General features: G+C 51.3%; 1 protein-coding gene across 1 annotated transcript; it reads left to right on the forward strand.

Moving 5' to 3' along the window:
* Positions 1-1,330: 1,330 nt before the first annotated feature.
* Positions 1,331-20,932, forward strand: SCYL1 (SCY1 like pseudokinase 1). The gene is made up of 17 exons (XM_079956590.1): positions 1,331-1,661; positions 3,273-3,413; positions 8,651-8,773; positions 9,512-9,732; positions 10,879-10,969; positions 11,848-12,003; positions 12,317-12,475; positions 13,093-13,200; positions 14,236-14,349; positions 14,555-14,710; positions 15,911-16,099; positions 17,307-17,382; positions 17,517-17,702; positions 18,208-18,341; positions 19,006-19,284; positions 20,145-20,211; positions 20,317-20,932. The coding sequence occupies exons 1-17, from the start codon at positions 1,542-1,544 to the stop codon at positions 20,439-20,441; spliced, it is 2,445 nt and encodes an 814-aa protein (XP_079812716.1). The 5' UTR covers positions 1,331-1,541; the 3' UTR covers positions 20,442-20,932.
* The last annotated feature ends 1,411 nt before the right edge of the window (positions 20,933-22,343 follow it).

Consider the following 22,343-nt stretch of genomic DNA (forward strand, 5'->3'; position numbering starts at 1 on the left):
AACTGATGAGCAGTAGATTCAGCCCAAGCACCAATGCATTTTGTTGGTACTATATAGTGTCACAAACTGCTTTAGTGGAAATGTTTCATTCTACAGTATTTGGCATGGTTTTATTGTTTATAAGAATAACGAAGCCCATGGAAATTGCCTTCAGCTTAAAGTATGGTCTGGCTTGTTTATAAATTTGTATTATCATTTTATTTTATTTTTTTCACCCATCCCATCACTGTCTGATTCCTGTAATAAGGAAAATAGAAACCATTAATAACAAAATAGCTGAATAATAAGAACCAGATGCTGGACTAGATGGGGCTCTTCCTATGTTCTACCCTTTGCAGAGACTTGGGAGGTCTTGAACTTCTTGCTTTCTTCCTCCTCCAGCAGCTGATATTCTGGCTAATAATAATAATAATTTATTATTTATACCCCACCCATATCCTTAGACAAAGTGAGAGGGCTGCCTCAGGTAGCAGCAGCAGCTCCTACACCCCATTTATCCTGACCTCCTCCACTTCTTTAGCTATCTGCTGCTGTTGGAAGGGCAGAGTTGTGGGTGCCCCGTGACCTGTCCTGCACCCCATAACTAACCTGTGGCCCTGAGGTGCGTAGAGGACACTCCCCCTTGGGCAACACTGAAGTCAGTTTCAACTACCAACCCAGTTGTTTTGTGGATATGGAAAACTGGAGGGCATCTTGTCCACCCCGGGCAGCAAAATGTCTGTATTTTGGGGTTTGTTGCCCCTAAAGCTGGAGGCTCCTTCCTGCATCCGAGGGGTTGGGAGGGGAGATGTCAGGGGTCTGGGAGCCCTTTCTCTTTCTTTCTCCACCTGCAGGGGAAACATCTGAGCGGAGAGTCATAAGAAGCGCAACGTGTTGGATACATGAAGCCATCATTCTGAGTATGCTGCTTCTGAGCATGTGTGGAGCGCTCTTCCAAGGTTGGAGTGGGTGGACGGTCAGCAATCAGTATTTGAAACAGGGATTTGGGGTTGATAGGAAATGACCCCCCCTCCCCAATCGAGCGGATTCTCTCCCCCACAAAAAAAATTATACCCCAACGAATGGGGTACTGTATATGGGTGGTAATTCCCAATGAATTCAATGGGATGTTGCAGTGGGTGGACTAGATGACTCTTGGAGTCCCTTCCGACTCTAAAATTCCATGCTTCCAGGGCCCTCGGGTAAACGCGTCAAAGATCTCGGTGTTGGTGCGTCTCGTATGAATGCAGCGCGTTCCCCTTTCCCGCCGCTTTTTGGCCAGGGGTGCGCCTCCCTCTCCCCATCCTTGTACATGTGAGTGCAGCGTCTCGGAGCCCCTCTCCTCCGCCGCCGGCGCTCTGTGCATGCTCAGGCGCGCCCTCTCTCCAAGCACTTCCGGGGCTGCGAAGAGGATCCGGGGCTAAGCCAGCCTCCCGGCCGGCCGAGGAAAACAGCGCCTGCCTAGCTGGCGGGGCTGGTGACGTCCGCGGAGCCGCCTCCGCTGCTGCTGCCGCCGCTGCCCACCGGGGTCCCCGTCCCCGACCTCCAGCCGGGGAGCCGCCATGTGGTTCTTCTCCCGGGACCCGATCCGGGACTTCCCCTTCGAGGTCGTCTCGCCTCCGGAGGCGCCGCCGCTGCCCTTGCCGGGGGGATCCTGGCTGCTGCACCGCGGCAGGAGGAAGGTCTGTCCGCTCGCCTTTCTCTGTGCGCACGCGCGGGGAGGAGGGGCGCAGGCTGAAGTCCAACCGGGAGAGAGAGAGAGAGATGGGAAAGGGCTTTCTCCCCTCCCCACTTCCTTGGAGTTGCCGAACCCATTGCCCCGGGCAGAGCCTCATCTGGGTTGAGGGTGGGGGTAGCAAGTCTTTCCCAGTTCTCCAGTGCATGCAGGGTGGGAGATGCGATGTTGGGGTGCCCTTAAAAAGACGGGAGGCTGCATCTGTGCTGCTGAAATGGAGGAGGGAGCTGGGAGAAGCAGCCTTCTCCCCCTTTTTGTGAGCGGGAAAAGTGATCTCTTCAGCCCCAGGCGGAGGTCTTCTGTGGGGAGGGCCACAGTGTATGGGAGGTCAAGAATCTCACTGAGTAACCCCAAGTCAGTCTCTGTCTCTTTCCCTCAGCTCAAGCTACCTCACAGGGTTGTTGTCAAGCTAAGATATAGCAGCACCCTAAGGTGCTATGAGGGAAGCGGGTGGCGCTGTGGGTTAAACCACAGAGCCTAGGACTTGCTGATCAGAAGTTCAGCCCTGCTCCTGCCCACCTAGCAGTTTGAAAGCACGTCAAAGTGCAAGTAGATAAATAGGTACCACTCTGGCGGGAAGGTAAATGGCGTTTCCATGTGCTGCTCTGGTTCACCAGAAGCGGCTTAGTCATGCTGGCCACATGACCCAGAAGCTGTACACCAGCTCCCTTGGCCAGTAAAGCGAGATGAGCGCCACAACCCCAGAGTCGGCCATGACTGGACCTAATGATTAGGGGTCCCTTTACCTTTACCTTTAAGGTGCTATGGCACGCAGAAGGATCATAGGTTCAGACTCCAGTTAGGAATGTCAGGGAGCTGCTGATGGCGAAGACTGGGCTTGATGTTTTGACCCAGTCCAAGGCAGTCTGCGGCATCCCTGCATTCAGGGAATTGTTCTCCTCCGCCGCCAACTTGGGAGCTGCTCCACCCCAGAGGGAGCTGCCGTCACCATTGCTGGTCTGCTCCTGACACCCCAGTCCTAGAGTGTGAGGTGTCTGCCTCAGGCAAGTGACTTTGGGTGTTGTGAAATGGCTATTTTATTTGTGTTTATTCTATTGAAGAACGTGGGGCAAGTTCCTGTATCACAATATTTACTATATTTAGCTATGGCAGGGGGTTGAACCCGATGACCGTTTGGGTCTCTTCCAACTCTGAAATTCTATGGTTCTGCTCTCAGGAGGCCACTGTGAGGACTCGGTTCCTCAGGTACTTAAAATCATAGGGTCAAGCTTTGGTACTTTGCACCCTGGCTTTGAAGCCTGGGAGTGTGGTGGAGTCTCCTTCTCTGCCAAGGAGTGTGGTAGTGTGGTGGAGTCTCCTTCTTTGGAGGTCTTTAAGCAGAGGCTTGACAACCATATGTCAGGAGTGCTCTGATGGTGTTTCCTGCTTGGCAGGGGGTTGGACTCGATGGCCCTTGTGGTCTCTTCCAACTCTATGATTCTATGATTCTAGGTGGTGGGAACCCCTGTTCCACTTCAAAACGCAAAAGGTCTCCTTGCTCCTCAGCAGCTGCAAAGAGAGCTCATTGTCCTTTTCTTTCTTTCTTTCTTTCCGACAGGCCACGGGGGAACCAGTGTCTCTGTTTGTGTACGATGTGAAACCCGGCAACGAAGAACAGACTCAGATCGCCAAGGCGGCCTTCAAACACCTCAAAACCCTACGGCACCCCAATATCCTGTCCTACATTGATGGGCTAGAGGTAGTATATTGAGGGGAGTTGCTTAAGGGTTTTTTGTTTGTTTGTGGAGTGCAAGGCAGGCCTAAGACATTTTGGCACCTGAGGTGAGGCCCAAAACGGCGTCGCATCAGCCAGGGAAGGAGTGACTGATCAGGGAAGGTCTCCATCAGGAACAAGGGGGGAACGAACATCTGGGGAACAAGGCTGGGAGCAGACCAGCAGCACCTCCTATTCTCCAAGAGGCTGTTGTCAAGGTGGCATGGGGTAGGCCTGCTGAGGAGGCGGCAGACCTGACCTCCAAGGTTTCAGGTCCTCCAGAACTCTTCATCAGGCTGGATCGGGGTTTGGGAGCCTGTGAGAGCCCTGCAGATGACACTGGGCCCTCAATTCAAACCTTCCCAGCTTTCTTGCCGGGGCTGATGGGAGTTGTAGTCCATCAGTTTGTGGAGGAGGTTGGAAACTGAGGTTGGAGCCACAGAGTTTGCATTTAGCTGCCCTGGTTAAGATGGAATGTGGCCGTGGAGGAAGGAATGTGCTGTGGAGGTTTCTGTTGGGATTCAGAACTTACTGGGTTAATTTTGTTCTGAGTTGTGCCTCCCATTCTGACGTGTGGAAGGAGGGAGGAGCTCTACTTGTTGTTCTCTCTTGGTCTCTGAGAGAGACGGACGCCATGAATGCTAGCAGTCCAGGAGAATCTGAGAAATGCTGAGCTGTAAATATTTGCTGCAATAAAGAACTGATGAATTTGGACACACAGTGCTTGGTGTGTTTGTCTGGATCTGAGGCAGGCTGCAACAGTTGTTCCGCTGTGTTTTTACTCTGCAAGGCGAAACCGGAGAGAAGAAGGTCTGCGCAGCTTGGCTAAGAAGCGTGCCGGACCACTGGGGCTAATTGGGGCCATAAAGTAATTAGCCAATAAAGATCTTATCACAGATCGTCACAGGTTATGGGGGACCTAATTACCGCTAATAAAACTGTTGCTGAACGTCTGCCGGTGCTTTGAAGTCAGCTTGAACAGCTGGAAAGCCGCTACCGAAGCGGAGGTCTGCGTTCTGTGTTTTGCCTGCTGCTGAGAGGCAAGAGTTGCTGAGAGGCAGAGAGCTGGGAAAGCAGCTGAAGAATCGGGTGCCGGAGGGCTGACTGGTGATACGTGAGTACAGCTGGGGCCCCGGGAAAGAGGAGAGAATGGCAGACAGCCAGGTCCTTGAGGACGTTCCGCTTGAAAAGCTCACTTTAAGAAGTTGGGCAACCTGGTCCAGAAGAGTAAGGGGTTGGTTTCTGGTTACTGGGCTTTGGGATGTAAGCCAGAAAGAGCCACGTCCCCTGAATCCAGGTCTTGAAGGGACAGACATTACAGGCTTTGAGGCTGCGTTGCCTGAAGATAGCCAGCAGAGAATGCAAAGAGAGCTTGCTATGCTAAAAGCATGCGTACATGCATCATTTTTGCCCAGTTTGGAGGGCGTAAAGTCAGCAAGGGCTGCCTGGGAGGTGCTGAGAAGTTTGTGTGAAACTTCAGCAGGAGGCCAGGGCCCTGGAGAAGTCATGAAGAGCCTGGAAATGGCTGCAGCCCCAGTCCCTGAGGTGCAAGTCGGGGGGGCTGAGAATTCCAAAGGCAAGTTTCAAAAGTTTTCCACTGTGAGTGCTGAAGTGAAACGCAGTTTCAGCGAGGGCAGGGCTGGCACAGAGTGCTCTTCCGGAAGAAGGGGGGCCAGGCCAGCTGAAAGGAGCCCTGAGCAGTATTTTTCCACTGGGGATCGTCGTCGTCAGCCAAAGTCTGGAAAGCTCCGGAGAGCTAGACGCTGCAAGGTCGGCCACCTGGACAAAGTGAAGATAAGGCCTAAAGAGTCGCGTGGGAACGCAGAGACCAGTCCGGTCTCCAAGGCAACGGAGGAGGCTACTTCTACGGAAGCTGCCAAGGTCCTGAGCAAGGGGGAGTTGGTTGCCAAGACAACCAGAGAGAACTGCTGCAGAAGCCCAAAGAGAGGGGGCAGCGAGACGTTTGTTGCCAGTATGGCTTTGTTTGAGGACAGCTCTGAGAGAGGCACTGTTTTTCGCTTTCTAATCGACTCAGCAGCTAACTGCAACCTGATTCCAGAGACCCCTGCAGTCGAGATGTGGAATTGCAAGGCAATTCCGGCTGGGAAAACTGTTCAGTTTGCAAATGGGGAAAAGAAAAATGTGACTAACATTGCAAATGTATTGTTTTCTGTTTTGCAGGAGCAGATGGAAGTTTGCATTGTGCCGGGAGTGCAACACTGTATTTTATCTGTGCCTTATTTGTTGAAGAAGGGGTTTAAGGTTTGCTTTGAACACGATGTTTGTACAATCTCCAAAGGAGGGAAGCAACTGGTCAGAGTTGCAAAGGGGCAGAATGATCTCTTCATTCTTAAAACGTCTCTGGAGGGTGAGGGGAAGGTTGAGAAAGCACAAGCCCTGCGTGCTACAGTTCCCACTCATGTTTCATGTTCTTGTGCGTGGCATAAGAAGACAGCACATGCTTGTCTTGAAGAACTACAGGTGCTACCTGAGGTTTGCAAAGGCTGTAGAATTGAAGAATGTGCAAGAGTCCTAGATTGTCAGGCTTGCAGACAGGCAAAGGTAAGAGGGTGCAGTTACCCCAGGGTGGAGAGGGTAACCACAAAACCTTTTGATCTTGTGCACATAGATCTGTTGGGTCCCATGAAGGAACCAAGTTTGGGAGGGGCCAGGTTTCTGCTGACGCTGCAGGATGATTTTTCGCAGAACACCTGGACACATGGTCTCAAATCCAAGGAAGATGCAGCACAGCTGATTAGAAGTTGGATTGAGGAGGTGGAACTAAGGTTCTCCACGAAGGTGCAGGAAATTGCTAGTGACAGAGGTTCACAGTTTACTGGGTCTGCTTTGCAGAAGTTTTTTCACAAGAAAGGGATAAGTCACACAGCGACTTCTCCTCAACAGAGGGGGGTGGCAGAGCTAAGAAGTGAGGCTCTGGTTAAGGCTGCACAGGTGATGCTGTCAGATTCTGGGTTACCTCCAAAGTTTTGGATGGAGGCAGTTAAATATGTGAGCTTCACCTGGAATCGGTCCTACAATTCAGTGGTAGGAGACACACCGTTTTTCATACTTCACGGGAGGAAGCCTCAGGTTCACTTCCTCCGTGCGTTCGGATTAACGGCCTCGGTGCCAGTGCCTGAAGCTTTGCGAGGGCCAGGTGAACCCAAGTTCCAGAAAATGATCTTCTGTGGGTATGAGCCAGCGGCTCGTGCATGGAGGTTTGCATATCCGTCAGGTGATCAGAGTAAGCTGCTGATCAGTAAACACGCTGAGTTCTGTAAGCAGGAGGAAAAGTCAAAGACTCCTGCCAGACGCGATATTCTTTCAGAATGTCTTTCCGATTCAGAGCAGGAAGGTTCTGATGAGGAGGAAGGAGAGCCAGGGGCTGAGTCTGCTGATGACGATCAGCTCACTGACCAAAGTCAGGAGCAGGATGGGGCATCTCCGCAAGTTGTAAAAAGAGAGCCCAAGAGTGAGCCTAGTTCTCCTGTGAGGGTAATGCCAAGGGTTCGAAGACGTGTTAAGTCAGAGGGGGAATCCCAGGATGCAGAGGACACACCTGCTGACCACAGTGAGTCAGAGGCAGTGCCTGAGTTTGTGCCCAGGAGGTCCAGTCGCACAACGAAGGGAATTCCACCTGAGAGGTATCAGGCCACAGGTGCGTGGGTAAGTTTCGCACAGTGCGAATCTGAGAGTTGTGAGGATGTTCCACAAATGCCTGACAGGAACGCCAGGAGAGGGCGCAAGGCATTGGGGAAGGGATTGATCTCACAGAGGTCTGCAAAGGTACATCCACAAATCACCTCAGGAATGGAGGCAAGAGGGGGTGTTGGGATTCAGAACTTACTGGGTTAATTTTGTTCTGAGTTGTGCCTCCCATTCTGACGTGTGGAAGGAGGGAGGAGCTCTACTTGTTGTTCTCTCTTGGTCTCTGAGAGAGACGGACGCCATGAATGCTAGCAGTCCAGGAGAATCTGAGAAATGCTGAGCTGTAAATATTTGCTGCAATAAAGAACTGATGAATTTGGACACACAGTGCTTGGTGTGTTTGTCTGGATCTGAGGCAGGCTGCAACAGTTGTTCCGCTGTGTTTTTACTCTGCAAGGCGAAACCGGAGAGAAGAAGGTCTGCGCAGCTTGGCTAAGAAGCGTGCCAGACCACTGGGGCTAATTGGGGCCATAAAGTAATTAGCCAATAAAGATCTTATCACAGATCGTCACAGTTTCAAGCAATAGAATAGAATAGAATAGAATCAAAGAAGATTGGATACAAAAACTCATGGGCTATGCAGAAATGGCAAAACTTACCAGGAAAAATAAGAAATCAAGACAACAAACTTTTTATTTATTTGTAAAAGAATGGAAATGATTTATGGAAAACGTACAAATACATTGTAAACAGATAAGGACGTTGGCAGGATTATTGTAACAGCCTGCAGTTTCCTAAGAGTAAATAAAATAGATGGATAAAAGAATAAGTTAAGTTAATTTAGAATAGGCAGGAAATGATAAATAGAAATGTAAGGAACCACAGAAAGAGAAGTAAGTAAGTTTTGAAATGTTAAAATGACTGTAAAACTATGGAAATGTTTTTAACTGAAAATCACAAATAAAATAAAAATTGTACTATAACAATAACAGCAACAACAATAATTTTATTATTTATAGCCTGCTCATCTTACACAGATCTGTCTGCATCTTTTGCAAAACACACAGAGGCTCCTTTGTAGGTATAAAAAGCAGGAATAAAGGAAGGCCAGGCTGTTTGTATATTTCTGTTAAAAGCTGGAGAAACAATTAGGTGATGCCCTATGGGGGGAAAACACATATTGGCTCCAGCCACTGGTTTTCTTTCCCCCTTAGATGGTGGAACCTCAGAAGGTGGCGGACTCGCCTTCATTGGAGGTTGGGTGGCCACCTTGACTGGGATTCTTTAGCTGGGATTCCTGCATTTCAGGGGGTTGGACTAGATGAACCTTGGGGGTTCCCTTCCAACTCTACAGTGCTGTGATTCTGTGACTCAGTTCCGGCAAAAAAAAGTGAGGGTCCTAGTGAGGAGCGTGAAAGGGAGGGGGCTGTGGCTCAGTGGTCCCGTCTGAGAAGCTGCTGCTTGTGGATTGTATCGAGCTGGAGCAACCAGAGTCGGATGTGTAATGAGGCAGCTTCCTGGGTTCTTAAGGGGACGTGACTCCTAACATGGTGACGTGTCCTTGGCTTTGGCAGACGGAGAAATGCTTGCACGTGGTGACGGAGCCAGTGATGCCACTTCCGGCCTACCTGGAGTCCAGAGGCGAAGGGAGAGAGCTGAGTGAGCTGGAGATCTCGTGGGGCCTCCATCAGATTGTGGTGAGATGTGTGGGGTGTCTTGGGAGAGGACTGCTTGCTGCCCCTGGGCCCAGGACCCTGCATACGGGGAAAACACCTGCTGCTTGGGGCGGGGCTGTGGCCCTTCCCATGTTGCTGGACTACAACTCCCATGCCCCTTACCATCACCCATGCAGACTGGGGTTGATGGGAGAGGTAGTCCCAAAACATCTGGAATTCACTTCCTCCAGAAGCCGTGATGGCTACTCTAGGCCATGTGGGCATCCCATGAAACTGGATGTTGGAGGATTTGGGATGGATAAGAGAAAGACCTTCTTCCCACAGCACCATGGAACTCACTTCTGCAGGAGGCAGGGATGGCCACCGGCTTGAGTGGCTTGAAAAGGAAGATTGGACAAAATCATGGAGGGGATGAATATCAATGGCTGTGAGCCATGATGGCTGTGTCCTCCACGATCAGAGGCAGCAATGCTTCTAAATACTAATTGCGGGAAATGGCAGAAGGGGAGAGCGCTCTTGTGGTTGAATTCTGCTTGCAGGTTTTCCACAAGCACTCTGAGAACAGGATGCTGGCCTCTTGGCCTGATCCCTCAGGCGCTCCTTATGTTCTCATGGAGGCCACCGGATTGGTGAATGCTGATGCTTTTGAAAAGTATAATAAAACAAACGAGGCTTTGTGGGGGAGTTGATGGGGAGCAGGGTGGAGAGCTCTGTCCTGCTAACCACCTGCTTCCTTCCTGGGGCCGACGGCCTTCTTAGAAAGCCCTCAGCTTCTTGGTCAACGACTGCCACCTCATCCACAACCACATCTGCCCGGCGGCCATCTTTGTGGACCGTGCTGGCGAGTGGAAGCTGGGCGGTTTGGACTACATGTGCTCAGCTCAGGGGGATGCTGCCGTGCCGAGGAAAGGGGTACCCGAGCTGGAGAAGTATGACCCTCCTGAGTTAGCAGACAGCAGCAAGAGCGTTGGAGAAAAATGGTGAGCTTGCTTGGCTTCCCTCCGCACCCTTTCTTTTAAAAAGCAGCCAACCCCCTTCTAGTTTGGTCCAGCCTCTAAAATGCAAGCAGTGGGGTTTCTGTTCACCTCTGCCGGTAAGGTGTGGTGGTTAGAATGTTGGACTGGGGAGATCCAGGTTCGGATCCCACTGCTCAGCCCTGAATCTTGCCAGGTGACCTTGTAGCACTCGCTGTCTCTTGGCCTGATCTCCCTGGTAGGCTTGTTGTGAGAAGAAAATGAGGGAAGAAAAGAAGTGCCTTGTTAAATTTACTTGTTAAATTTATCAGTCCCCTCATGCCATGAGCCTGTGGGTGACCCCGAGAAGCTTGAGCGGGATATGAATGAAATAAAAAAATGAAAACAAGGGATCCCTGTCTCTTAAGAAGACAGCTTTCAGTCAGGGTTGTGGCTCAGTCAAAACCTTAGCTGTGCAAACCTAAAGTTTTGGTATGTGCTTAAATTCCCTCCCACAAAATATGGACTGCCTGTAAGCCCCTGGAGCCAAAACACCCTGCAAGTTTTGAGCAAGCAAATCAAGATGGAAGCTGAATAAAGGGGTCAACTGGAGGAGCCCTTGGTCTTTGATTATTTTATTGGATTTCTATTCCAAATTTTTCTCCAAGGAGCTCTGGGTGGCGTATGTGGTTCTCCTGCTCTTCCTTTAATCACCACGACAACCCTGTGAGATTGTGACTGGCCCAAAGTCACACCCAGTGAGCTTTCAGGACAAAGTGGGGTGATTTGAACCCAGGTCTCTTCCAGGTCCTAGCCAGATACTCTAACCACTACACCATCCTGGCTCTCAGGTGCCTCAGGACTCTCCTGAGCTTGCTGTAGCATACCAAAGCAGCTGCCTCACTGGAATCAGGGCAAGTTAGGAATATTTGTTTCTCCTTGGACTGTCAATAAGTTATGGGTGTCAGTCAGATTTTTTAAAAATACGGAATTTCTGTTTTCAGATGGCAAAGTGGGGTGGGCTACTCGGAAAGGGATTAGCAGTGGCCAAAATAAGGCAGAGGTGCATGGGCGCTTGTGTACCTATTTGTCAGTCAGAGCTGCAGTTTTTTTTTGGGGGGGGGGGAGGCTTTAATCATACACGCTTAACCACCCCTTTGTGTGTCGTGACAGGTCAGCCGACATGTGGCGCCTTGGCTGCCTCATCTGGGAGGTCTTCAATGGCCCCCTGCCTCGGCCATCTTCCCTCCGGTCTCTTGGCAAGGTGTGTGTCCCTCTCTGTCCAGGAAAAAACAGCAGCCTTGTGGGTTAGCAGGTGGAGGCACGTGCCACTGGAGGGCTGCTGGAGCTGGTGGAACAGTCTCAGGCTCCTGAAGACCTTAGGCTTTAGAGGAGCAATGGGGGACCCGTGGCTCTCCCGGTGTTGCTAGAAAAAACACACCAATCATTAAAAAACAATTAAGCATTATATCTATCTATCATCTATTTCTCTCTATCTATCTATCTATCTATCTATCTATCTATCTATCTAATCTATCTAAATATCATCTATCTCTATCATCTATCTATCTCTATCATCTATCTATCTCTATCATCTATCTATCTAATCTATCATCTATCTATCTATCTAATCTATCGTATCTATCATCTATCATCTATCTATCTATCTATCATCTATCTATATCTATCTATCTATCTATCTATCTATCATCTATCTATCTATCTATCATCTATCTATCATCTATCTATCTGTCTATCTATCTATCTATCATCTATCTATCTGTCTATCTATCTGTCTATCTATCTATCTATCTATCTATCTATCTCAGATAATTGCAATAAAAGCATCACAACACCAGTCCTTTCCTTTAAAATCAGCCAGCCTGTTAGGACAAGAATTCTAAGAGGGGCAACAATTAGGGAGCCAGTCTGGCTTCTCTAGCAAGGGAGTTCCTAAGGCTGTGAGCAGCCACATTTGACAGGCCTTTAGCTTCCTAACTGGCTGTAGGACCATAGTAGAAAGGTTGCAAAGGGGGTGCAGAAGGCCTGGACTGCCCCCCTCTCTCCCAGCTCCTGCGTCTCTTGCCTTTCATGGACGTCATGACTCTTCTCCCTTGCTGCCTCTCCCCCCTTGTCTTCCAGATCCCCAAGTCTTTGGTCCCCCATTATTGTGAGCTGGTGGGTGCCAACCCCAAGCTGCGGCCCAACCCGGCCAAGTTCCTGCAGAACTGCCAGGGGCCGGGGGGCTTCATGGACAACAGCTTTGTGGAGACCAACCTCTTCTTGGAGGAGATCCAGGTGAGTGGGAGGGCGATTCCTGGCTTTTTGTCCTGCAGGGGCAAAGTGCGGGTGTCCTTTGATCTTCTGTGACGACTGAGCCACAGCTCAGTGGTGGAGCACAGTTAAAAACAGGAATCCGAGGACAGCAGCTTGCAAAGCCTTTACCTGCCCAAAACCCTGGGTAACTGCTGCCAGTCAGAGCTGACAAAAGAGCTGAGCTGCCCTCCTGTTTCCAGAGGGGGAGCAACAGCCCCGTTAGTCTCAAGGGGGACACCCAGGCCTCAGCCAGGTCGTGGCTGTGAGCCGGTGACTTCTTTTATCCTCTCCCCAGATTAAGGAGCCTGCGGAACGGCAGAAGTTCTTCCAGGAGCTCAGCGCGAACCTGGACTCCTTCCCTGAGGATTTCTGCCGTCACAAGGTCCTCCCGCAACTGCTGACGGCGTTTGAGTTTGGCAGCGCTGGGGCTGTCATCCTCATTCCACTCTTCAAGGTGAGCGGCCCCCTAGACCGGGGACAGGCGCACTCTGTGTGAGCCCAGAGGAAGCGTCCCCTTTGCCCCACCAGGGTGCTCTGTCTTAACACAGACTCCCTCAGTGAAACAGGGAATAGCTGTAGCATCTAAGGAGGCAAGGAAGGGAGAAGGGAGTGTGGCTCAGTAGCAGAGCACCTGCTAGGCCTCTGCTCACCTGAGTTTCAGACTACAACTCCCATCACTCCCAGTTTAATGTTGTAGCAGGTAATTATAACAAATATGAATTATAACACTCATAATAATAACAGGGCTATAAATTGCATTTTCATAATTAACAGCCACATCAGGTCTGCCTTTTAAGCACCGGGGGTGCTAATTGCTGTAACACAAACCCACAAGTAAGTCCCATTGAGTTTGGTGGGGCTTATTCCGGAACGTGTATGGAATTGCAGCCTTAGCTGACTGATCATAGAATCCTAGAATTGTGGGGTTGGAAGGGGCCACCAAAGGGCATCTAGGCCAACCCCAACTGATCTACCAGTTAGAACTAAGGCACGGAACAATACATGTTTGTTTTAGGTGTCCATGTTACCTAATAGGATATGGGTTTTTGTTTTTTTGCTTTGTCACTGCAGGTGGGGAAATTCTTGAATGCCCAGGAATACCAGCAAAAAATCATTCCCGTCATTGTGAAGATGTTCTCCTCTCCAGACCGGGCAATGAGGATACGGCTGTTGCAACAGGTGCAAGGAGTGGGGGGTGCACAACAGGCTGCCATGTTGGTGGGGGTGGGGTGGGGATGAAGTGAGCCTTCTTCCCACCTCTCCCACTGAGGCTGTCTGGGGGAATGGCTTCCTCTGGTGGCAGGGGAGGGGAGAAGAGGCCTAATGGGGCTGGCCTATCACAGCAGAGCAGATAGAGGGAGCTCGGCTTCCCAGCTCTCAGTATGATAAAATGCCCCATGTTAGCCAGAAACATCATAACCAGACACTGGAGAGACCTGTCAGGAGGAAGCATGGACCAATGGTGCCGAATAGTATGGGAAACAGCCTTACTAGAAAAATTAACCAATAATCTGAAACTGCCACAGGGACAAATAGAAGAAGATGCCTTCACCCCAGTATGGCTCCCCTTTATCACATACACAGCCCAGCAAGACAATGACAAAAATCCACCAACAACATACAAATCAATATGGCTAACCTGATCCAAAACACTCACCCACCCCAGTCACACATGAAAATCACCACAGCCAACCACAAATGAATAACCACACCCTCGGGCAACCCCAACCTCTCTCACCACCAAAGGAACACAAGTGAATCGCAGAGACCCTACACAAGCGATGCTGACACAAAACCCCACATATATTAAGTAAAATAGAAACATCGCCACCTGACCCCACCCCCACTCACCTTCCCCCCTCTACCTCTTTCCCCCTTTTCTTCCTAATGTCTAAGCAAATGAAACTGATCTGTAAAAAATGTTACTTGAATAAAAAAAGAGAGAGACATTGCACATACTTTTGTAAACCAAGAAAATATTTAATAAAAAATAAAACAAAACAAAATGCCCCATGTTAGGATCCCTTTCCCCCTTCCTTATGAGTTCTGAGTCCTGGATCTGAATCTTCAGCAGGGACGACCTTGGTTTGAAAGCATGTGAGGAAGGGCGTTGTGGGTGTTGGTCTGGGTCCTGAGAAGCAGGCCTCTCTCACTTAGCAAGTCCTTTGCTGACTGTGCTTCCCCCCCCCCCACATGTGCCCCTCAATCTGCCAGATGGAGCACTTCATCCAGTACCTGAATGAGCCCACGGTGAACACCCAGATCTTCCCCCATGTGGTCCACGGCTTTCTGGACACCAACCCGGCCATCCGTGAGCAGACAGTGAAGGTGAGGGGCTGTGGGATGCTGAGAGCCAGGATGCGAGAGGATCTTTAGTTTAACCCGCTTCCGCAGGAGGCAGTGATGGCCCCCGACTTAGAGGGCTTTAAAAAAGGACCAGACATACCTCTCTTGGAAGAGAGGGCCATCGATGGCTACGAGCCAGGACACGGCTGACCCTTGACCTCTCCCTTTCCTCTCTCCCCGCTGGCAGTCTATGCTGCTGCTGGCTCCCAAGCTGAACGAGAACAACCTCAACGTGGAGCTCATGAAGCACTTTGCCCGCCTACAGGCCCGGGACGAACAGGGCCCCATCCGTTGCAACACCACCGTGTGCCTCGGCAAGATCGGGCCCTACCTCAGCGCAAGCGTGAGTGGAGATGCCTCGTGGGTGTGGGAGGGCTTTCTGGAGCAGCAGGCGTGGGGAGAGATGCCTATTTCATTACAGTGATACCTCAGGTTAAGTACTTAATTTGTTCCAGAGGTCTGTTCTTAACCTGAAACTGTTCTTAACCTGAAACACCACTTTAGCTAATGGGGCCTCCTGCCGCCGCTGCGCCGCCAGAGCCCGATTTCTGTTCTTATCCTGAAGCAAAGTTCTTAACCTGAATCACTATTTCTGGGTTAGTGGAGTGTGTAACCTGAAGCACTATTTCTGGGTTAGCGGAGTGTGTAACCTGAAGTGTATGTAACCTGAAGCGTATGTAACCTGAGGTACCACTGTATTCGTTTATTGCATTTATAGCCCACCTTTCCTCCCAAGGTGGCGCACTTGGTTCCCCACCATTTATTGTATTTTTTGCTCTATAATACACATTTTTTCCCTCCTAAAAAGTAAGGGGAAATCTGTGTGCATCTTATGGAGCGAATGCTGGCTGCGCAGCTATCCCAGAAGCCAGAAGAGCAAGAGGGATTGTTGCTTTCGCTGCACAGTGATCCCTCTTGCTCTTCTGGCTTCTGGGATAGCCACACGAAACCTCCTCAGGGCAGCGGGAGGAATGTTCCTCCTGCCCTGAAGAGGCTTTGTGCGGCTAATCTAGAAGCCAGAACAGCAAGAGGGATCGCTGTGCAGCGAAAGCAACAATCCCTCTTGCTGTTCTGGCTTCTGGGATTCAGAATACTTTTTTTCTTGTTTTCCTCCTCCAAAAACTAGGTGCATCTTATGGTCTGGTGCGTCTTATAGAGTGAAAAATATGGTAATCCCCCAAACGACAACCCTGCAAGGTAGGTTAGGCTGGGAGGCAGGGACTGGCCCAACGTCACTCAGGAAGCCTCATGGTCGAGTTGGGATTTGAACCAGGGTCTCCCAGGTCCCAGTTCTCATTTAATCCCCCAAAACAATCACCCTGTGAGGTAGGTCAGGCTGGGAGGCAGGGACTGGTCCCAAAGGTCACCCAGTGAGCTTCATGGCCAAGTGGGGATTTGAACCCTGGTGTCTTCCAGGGGAGATGGAAGAAGATGGACGGGTTGTGCTGTGTTGTGATTCCTGCGTTGCAGAGGGTTGGACTAGATGACCCCTGTGGTCCCTTCCGACTACAGTTCTGTGATTCTATGACCCTTTTAATTGCAGACGAGGCAGAGCGTCCTGATCTCAGCCTTCAGCCGGGCCACCAAGGACCCCTTTGCCCCCTCTCGCGCTGCTGGGGTCCTGGGCTTTGCAGCCACCCACAACTTCTACTCTATGAAAGACTGTGCCTTCAAAATCTTGCCCGTCCTCTGTACGCTGACGGTGGACCCAGAGAAGACCGTCCGGGACCAGGTGAGCTGTGGGACCAGGGAGGAGGGGTGCTGAGTGAAAACCCCTTTTGGGGGAGGCACTGGGTATCCTTGTGCCTCCCTTTGAGGTCCACAGTCTTTTCTGTAGCCCTAAAAAACCACCCCACTTATTTTGCTTTCCCAGATGTCTCTGCCCACCACCACAATTTGCCACCAAACTATGACTTTCCATGCACAACTCTCCCCCCTCCTCCCAGCACCTCCAGAATTTGTCCACCAGCGACTTTGCATTGCAGGAGGTTGGGCTAGATGGGAATTCTGTATGATTTTTGCTTGCCTGGTTCAAGACTACTGCCTGCAGTTCAGGGATATGTTTTATTTTATAGCGAAGCAGATTTGCATATACTTTATATTGTGCTTAATAATAATATTTTGTGCATTATGGTTAAAATGCTATTTTAATCTGACAGTAGAATTACTCAGTTGCTTATATTATGAATTTATGAATGGGCTTCATGGAGGAGAAGTCTGCCAGTAGCTACCAGCTATGAAGGCTTTTCTCTACTGCAAGAACAGGCTGCTTGGAGTAGGTGGCCCATTGGCCTGATCCTGCAAGCTTTCCTTACGGGGCTTAGGTCCTCTTGGCAGGTTTTCCATAGGCACCTGGTCGGCCACTGTGAGAAAAGGGGCGGATCTATACTCATGGTTCGTAACGTGAAGGAAGGGTGAAGGAATGATTTTTGTAATGTGATGGACACATTCTGTTGTTCTTGTACAGTGGAACCTTGGTTCTCGAACTTAATCCGTTCCAGAAGTCTGTTCGACTCCCAAAACGGTTCGAAAACCAAGGTGTGGCTTCCAGTTGGCTGCAGGAGCTTCCTGCACTCAAGCGGAAGCTGCGTCAGACGTTCGGCTTCTGAAAAACGTTTGCAAACCGGAACACTTACTTCCGGGTTTGTGGCTTTCGGGAGCCAATTTGTTCATCAACTAAGCCGTTGGAGAACCAAGGTACCACTGTAATGTTAATAATACATTATTAAAATGGGGCACCAGAGGGCGCTGCAAAGCAACCAGGAACCAGCAATAGGGAAACTGCTTTGTAAAGGTAAGGAATGTTTTTAATTTGCCAGTATGCCCTGTGATGTTTTAGAACAATTTATCTAATACCGTTCTTATAATGTTATAGCCTGGCCTCATCTGGCAGGCTCCAATGTGCTTATGTTCACAGGCGACCCCTCTTTCTCTCTCAGGCCTTCAAGGCGATGCGGAGCTTCATCACCAAACTGGAAACCGTTTCTGAAGACCCGACTCAGCTCTCAGAGCTTGGTGAGCCGCCCTCCGTGATGGCGGGGTGGGTGGAATGGGGACAAGTGTGTGGGGAGGAGGAGGAGCAGCATTTGCCCCTCCCCTCACTTCGAAGCAGACAGCACTGAATTGACCATTCTGCGCCCTCCCTGCAGAGAAGGACGTCCAGGCTGCCTCGGCTGCCCCAGGGGCGAGTGCAGCTGCCAGCTGGGCTGGCTGGGCCGTGACGGGGGTCTCGTCTCTCACGTCGAAACTGATCCGGACCAACGCCGGGGGGGTGCCAGTGGCTGAGCAGGCGCCTGAGGGGCCCCCTGCCCGCACACCAGAGCCCCCCAAATCAGGTCAGTGGAGGCAGGGAAAGTTAATGGGGGTATCGGCACAGAAGGTGTCTTGTCTCGGGGCAGCAGAGGCTGTAGGGGTGTAGTGGTTAGAGTCTTGGACTAGGACTTGGGAGAGACCGGAATTCAAATCCCCACTCACTGGGTGTGGCCTCGGACCAGTCGCTGCCTCTCAGCCTAGCCTACCTCATGGGGTTGTTGTTGAGGGAATTAAATGAGGACTGGGACCTGGGACAGACCAGGGTTCAAATCCCCACCCAGACATCATGAAGCTCACTAGGTGACCTTAGCTCAGTCAGTGTTGGCCTACCTCACAGAGCTGTTGTGGAGATTAAATGAGGAAGAGGGGAGAACCTTGTTCGCCACCTAGAGCCCTTTGGAGAAAAAGGTGGGGTAGAAATGCAAACGAGGCCCGTTCTGTGGGTCTGTATTTGCCACAGCAATTCTGCTAGCCCAGTGCCTTCTTCCGCTAGCCAGATACAGATGCTTGGCTACTTCTTTTTTTAAGGAGCGGGCCAACCCTCTGCCCCAGAAGGGGCAGCCCCTGCGTCATCCAGTCATTGGGACCTGGAGGAGGATGTGACGGAGGAGGAGGAGAGTGCAGCAGACCGATGGGATGATGAGGATTGGGGCAGTCTGGAGGTAAGAGGGAGAGAAAGTGGTGGCAGGTGGGGGGGCACACACACCAGAGCGATGGGCTTGCTTGCCTGTCCCTGTACAGGGCTGTCAGGTGGTGGCATGGGCATTCCTACCTGTCTCTACCTGCAGAGCTATTTGCCATGGCAACAGCGCTGCTGGGCTCTCCAGCCTTGCACGGGCTCCGGGGCTCAGTTGAGGGAGCCTCCCTTTTATTTTCTTCTCCAAAGAGGCAAGGCAGCCCAGCCATGATTCCTGCGTTGCCCTTAGGGTCCCTTCCTGCTCCACAATTCTATGATTCCATGACGGGAACCAACCTGGGCAGCCAAGAAGGCTGGAGAGAGGGTGGTACATCTGCAGGGGGGCCCTTTCTGCCAGCTGGGGCTCCGCTTCTTTCCACAGGTGGGGGGGGGGGAAGCTGGAGCCCAGCAGGCATGGCCTTTGGGGCATTGCATAGGAGGAGATATTTGGTGTGGGAATAAGACAACCCTGGGGTGTGGTATACCCCACTCCCAAACCTCTAGGTTTGGGTGCTTTCTGACTTCTAAGCTTGCCATGGAAACACCATTCCTGTCTCAGCAGTCATGTGGACTAGAAACCTCCCCATTTTAAATTAAAACTCCTATTCCATTTTAACAGCAGGGGTTTGTCCTTGTCGCCTTATTCCCAGACCACCCCCACCGCCGGGAAGGCAGAGACTGACTGGAGTGCCTCTGCCTGGGACCTGGAGCCTTCCTGGAGCCAAAAGAAGACACAGCGCCCCACTGCAGATGGGGGTTGGGGCGGCGCCTGTGAGGGGGACTTGGCCCCCAGCCTGGGCCAGAGGTCTACCACAGCCCCGCCAGATGGGACCAAACTGGCCAGCGATTACAACTGGGAGAGCCTTGGCAGCGCAGACAAGCCGGATCCGTTTTCCTCTCTTGTGGAGAAGCCAGCAGCGGACAGGCAGGTGCGAGGAGACCCGGCCAGCCTCCTGTCTCAAGAGCTTGCTTTGACTAGGCCAGGCTCCAGGTCACAACTTTTGGGGAAGGAACTTCACTCGGGCATGGGGATAGTGCTTTGTGTGCAGAAGGAAATTGGGTTGCCTCCAACCCTAGAGAGCTGCCCATCACCTCAAGGTCCCGGAGTGGGTTGCAACATTTAATCTATTTAGAAAAGTTCAAAACATGCATCCTGCACAGTCAGACTAGGTGGCAGGCACCTCTGGACGCCAGAGGCATTTAAGCAGAGGTTGGGCAGCCAGCAGTCAAGGATTCTTTAGCTGCAATTCCCACATTGCAGGGTGTGGGACTAGAGGCCCCTTGAGGTCCCTTCCAGTTTACAGTTCTATGATCTTCCTCTCTTTAGGGGAAGGGCTGGAGCTTAGGGCTTAGAGGACATGCAGCAGCACGCAGAAAACCTCTTGCCCAGTCCCCAATATCATCAGGTAGGGCCTAGGGGAAAGATTCCTGCCAGAGACCCTGGGGGGCCACTGCTGTTGATTGTCAAAGACGCTGAGTTGTTACAGTACTCCCCATTCCTCTTAAAAGAGCTACAATTCCCAGAGTGGTTTAGTTATCAGCCCCTCTTCCCAGGGAACTCTGGGAATTGTAGTTCTGTGAGGTGGATAGCGGGCATCCTAACAAGCTTCATCACCTTTAACAAACTGCAACTCCTAGAATTCTGAGCGGTAAGAGACTGCAGGTATTGTGCAGATGGGGCCTTAGTCTGGCTGGTAACTGTCTAAATATCTTAACGGGTGGGGAAGGAGTTGCCCCTTCCAGGGTCTCTTATCTCTATATTCGCCTTGACTTTTTCTCCTCTGTCTAGAGGAACGTGGAGGTGCTGGGCGACTGGGACCTCCAAGACAACTGGGAGGCGCTGGAGTCAGAGCAAGGCAAGTCACCCCTTCCTGCCCCCCTTCCCTTGGAGCTTCCCTGGAGCTGATGGAGAGGCCAGCCTCTGACCCAGACTCAGGGGGGGCTCTCTTTGTGCTTTTCAGGGCCCAGCAAGGCTGAACTAGCACGGAAAAAGCGAGAGGAGCGGAAGCAGGAGATGGAGGCCCGGCGAGCAGAGCGGAAGGCGGCCAAGGGACCCATGAAGCTGGGGGCCAGGAAGCTGGACTGACACACCCCGTCCCTTTTACTTTTTTATTAGGGGGGTAGCAGGCTGCCGGTGGGGGAGGGCAGAAGAAGGGCTGTTTCTGGCATGTTTCCAAATCTCTTCCTTCCCCTAGGTTGTTTTTTTTCTGGGCAGGGGGAGAGGGAAAAGATGCAGAGCCTGGTGGGTTGTTGTTGTTTTTTTTTTGGGGGGGGGAGTTTGCTACCTCCATCATCGCTTGCCAAGAAGCGTTTCCAGTTCACTGAGTCTTCCCCCTCCTGTGATGGAGACGCCTTGAATTCCAAATGCCCCCACCTGGGGGCGGGGAGAAGTTACCCAGCGGGGGGAGACAGTCTCTCTCTCTCCCTCTGTCTCCATAGAGTAGCTATTCTGTACAGCGGCTGGTGTTCCAGCACGGGATGTATGTTTCTATGTGTGTGAAATGTGATTCTTGCCTGTTTCATTGGTTTATGCAGAAGCCGACAAATAAATTAACTCTTTACCGATAATGTAAAAAAGCCTTCCATGCCAGCCAGCTTTGGAACCTGTGCCGGCAGGGTGAGGCTGCACCTGTGGGACAGCAGAGGCCTGCCTGCATCTGCTATTAGCCATGATGGCTATACTGATTGTGGCAGTACTGCTTCTGTTGCTGCAAATACCTGTTGCTGGAAAAACAGGAGGGCTCTTTTGCTTAAATCCTTCTTGTGGGTTTCCCACAGGCATCTGGTTGGCCCCTTTGAGAGCAGGATGCTGGACTAGACGAGCCTTTGGCCTGATCCAGCAGACTCTTATCATCTCTGCCTTTGCAGCTTACGGGTAGGGGTGGGGTGCCTGGGCTCCTTCAGGGATGGGGCATGCAACTCCCCTCTTCCCCAGCCAGCTCAGCCAGTCATCAGGGTTCATGGGAGTTGGAATCCAAACAATGGCTGGAGGGGACACAGGCAGAGTGTGCCTTTCTCCTCCCCAGAATGCAGAAATAGTAAGGGATACACACACACACACACACACACACACACACACACACACACACACACACAACTTGTGCACCCACAAGGGGGATGATCCAAGGGGACGGAGCAACTCAACTGTGAAGAAAGGTTTGCAGCACTGGGGACTTTTGCGATAGAAGTTTATAAAATTATGTATGGCACAGATAAATATGTTCCTGCCCCTCTCATAATGCTAGAAAATTTTGCCCATCCAGTGAAGCTGGAAGATTCAGGACAGACGAAAGAAAGTGGTCCTGCACATAGCGCATAGTTAAACTCTGGAACTGTGCCTCTCCACAGGAGGCAGGGATGGCAAACTTGGATGGCTTAAAAAAGAGGATTAGACAGGAGAGGACTTTTGATGCCTCCTAGCCTGTTCTGCCCTGCCTCCACAGTCAGAGGCAGCAATACTTGCTGGAGACCACAGGAGGGGAGGAGGCTGTTGTGTTTGAATCTTGTTTCCCACAGGCATCTGGATGGCCACGGTGAGAACAAGATGCTGGCCCAGATGGACTACTGGCCTCATCCAGCAAGCTCTTAAAGGGCTAAGCCAAGCCACAACTTGGCAAGCATCAGCAAGTGGGGAGCGGGGGAGAGACAGCACCCACTTTGCTGCTCCTCATGTTCTTCTGCCGTTGCCTCCCTGCTAATCAGAGGAGAGCCCTGGTTTGACTTCAGAGTCCCTGCAGAGCTGGCCTTGCTACCAACGAGCTGCAAGCAAGGAACATACCTTGGTTCCAGCTTATGGTTGGGAGTGAAACAAACCACCAGCTGAGGTTTGCATGTTGTGCTAAGCCGAACCATGGCTTTAATTTGATTAGCACACCACAGCAGCTCCAGTGCACCCCAATCTGTGCTTGTTCATACACGCTTCATGCCAACCAGACTGATGGAGGAGCAATGTGGCATCAAACCTTTTATCCCCTCTCCCCCTCTATCC

This window comes from Podarcis cretensis (assembly GCF_951804945.1).
Source record: "Podarcis cretensis genome assembly, chromosome: 16".
Taxonomy (NCBI): domain Eukaryota; kingdom Metazoa; phylum Chordata; class Lepidosauria; order Squamata; family Lacertidae; genus Podarcis; species Podarcis cretensis.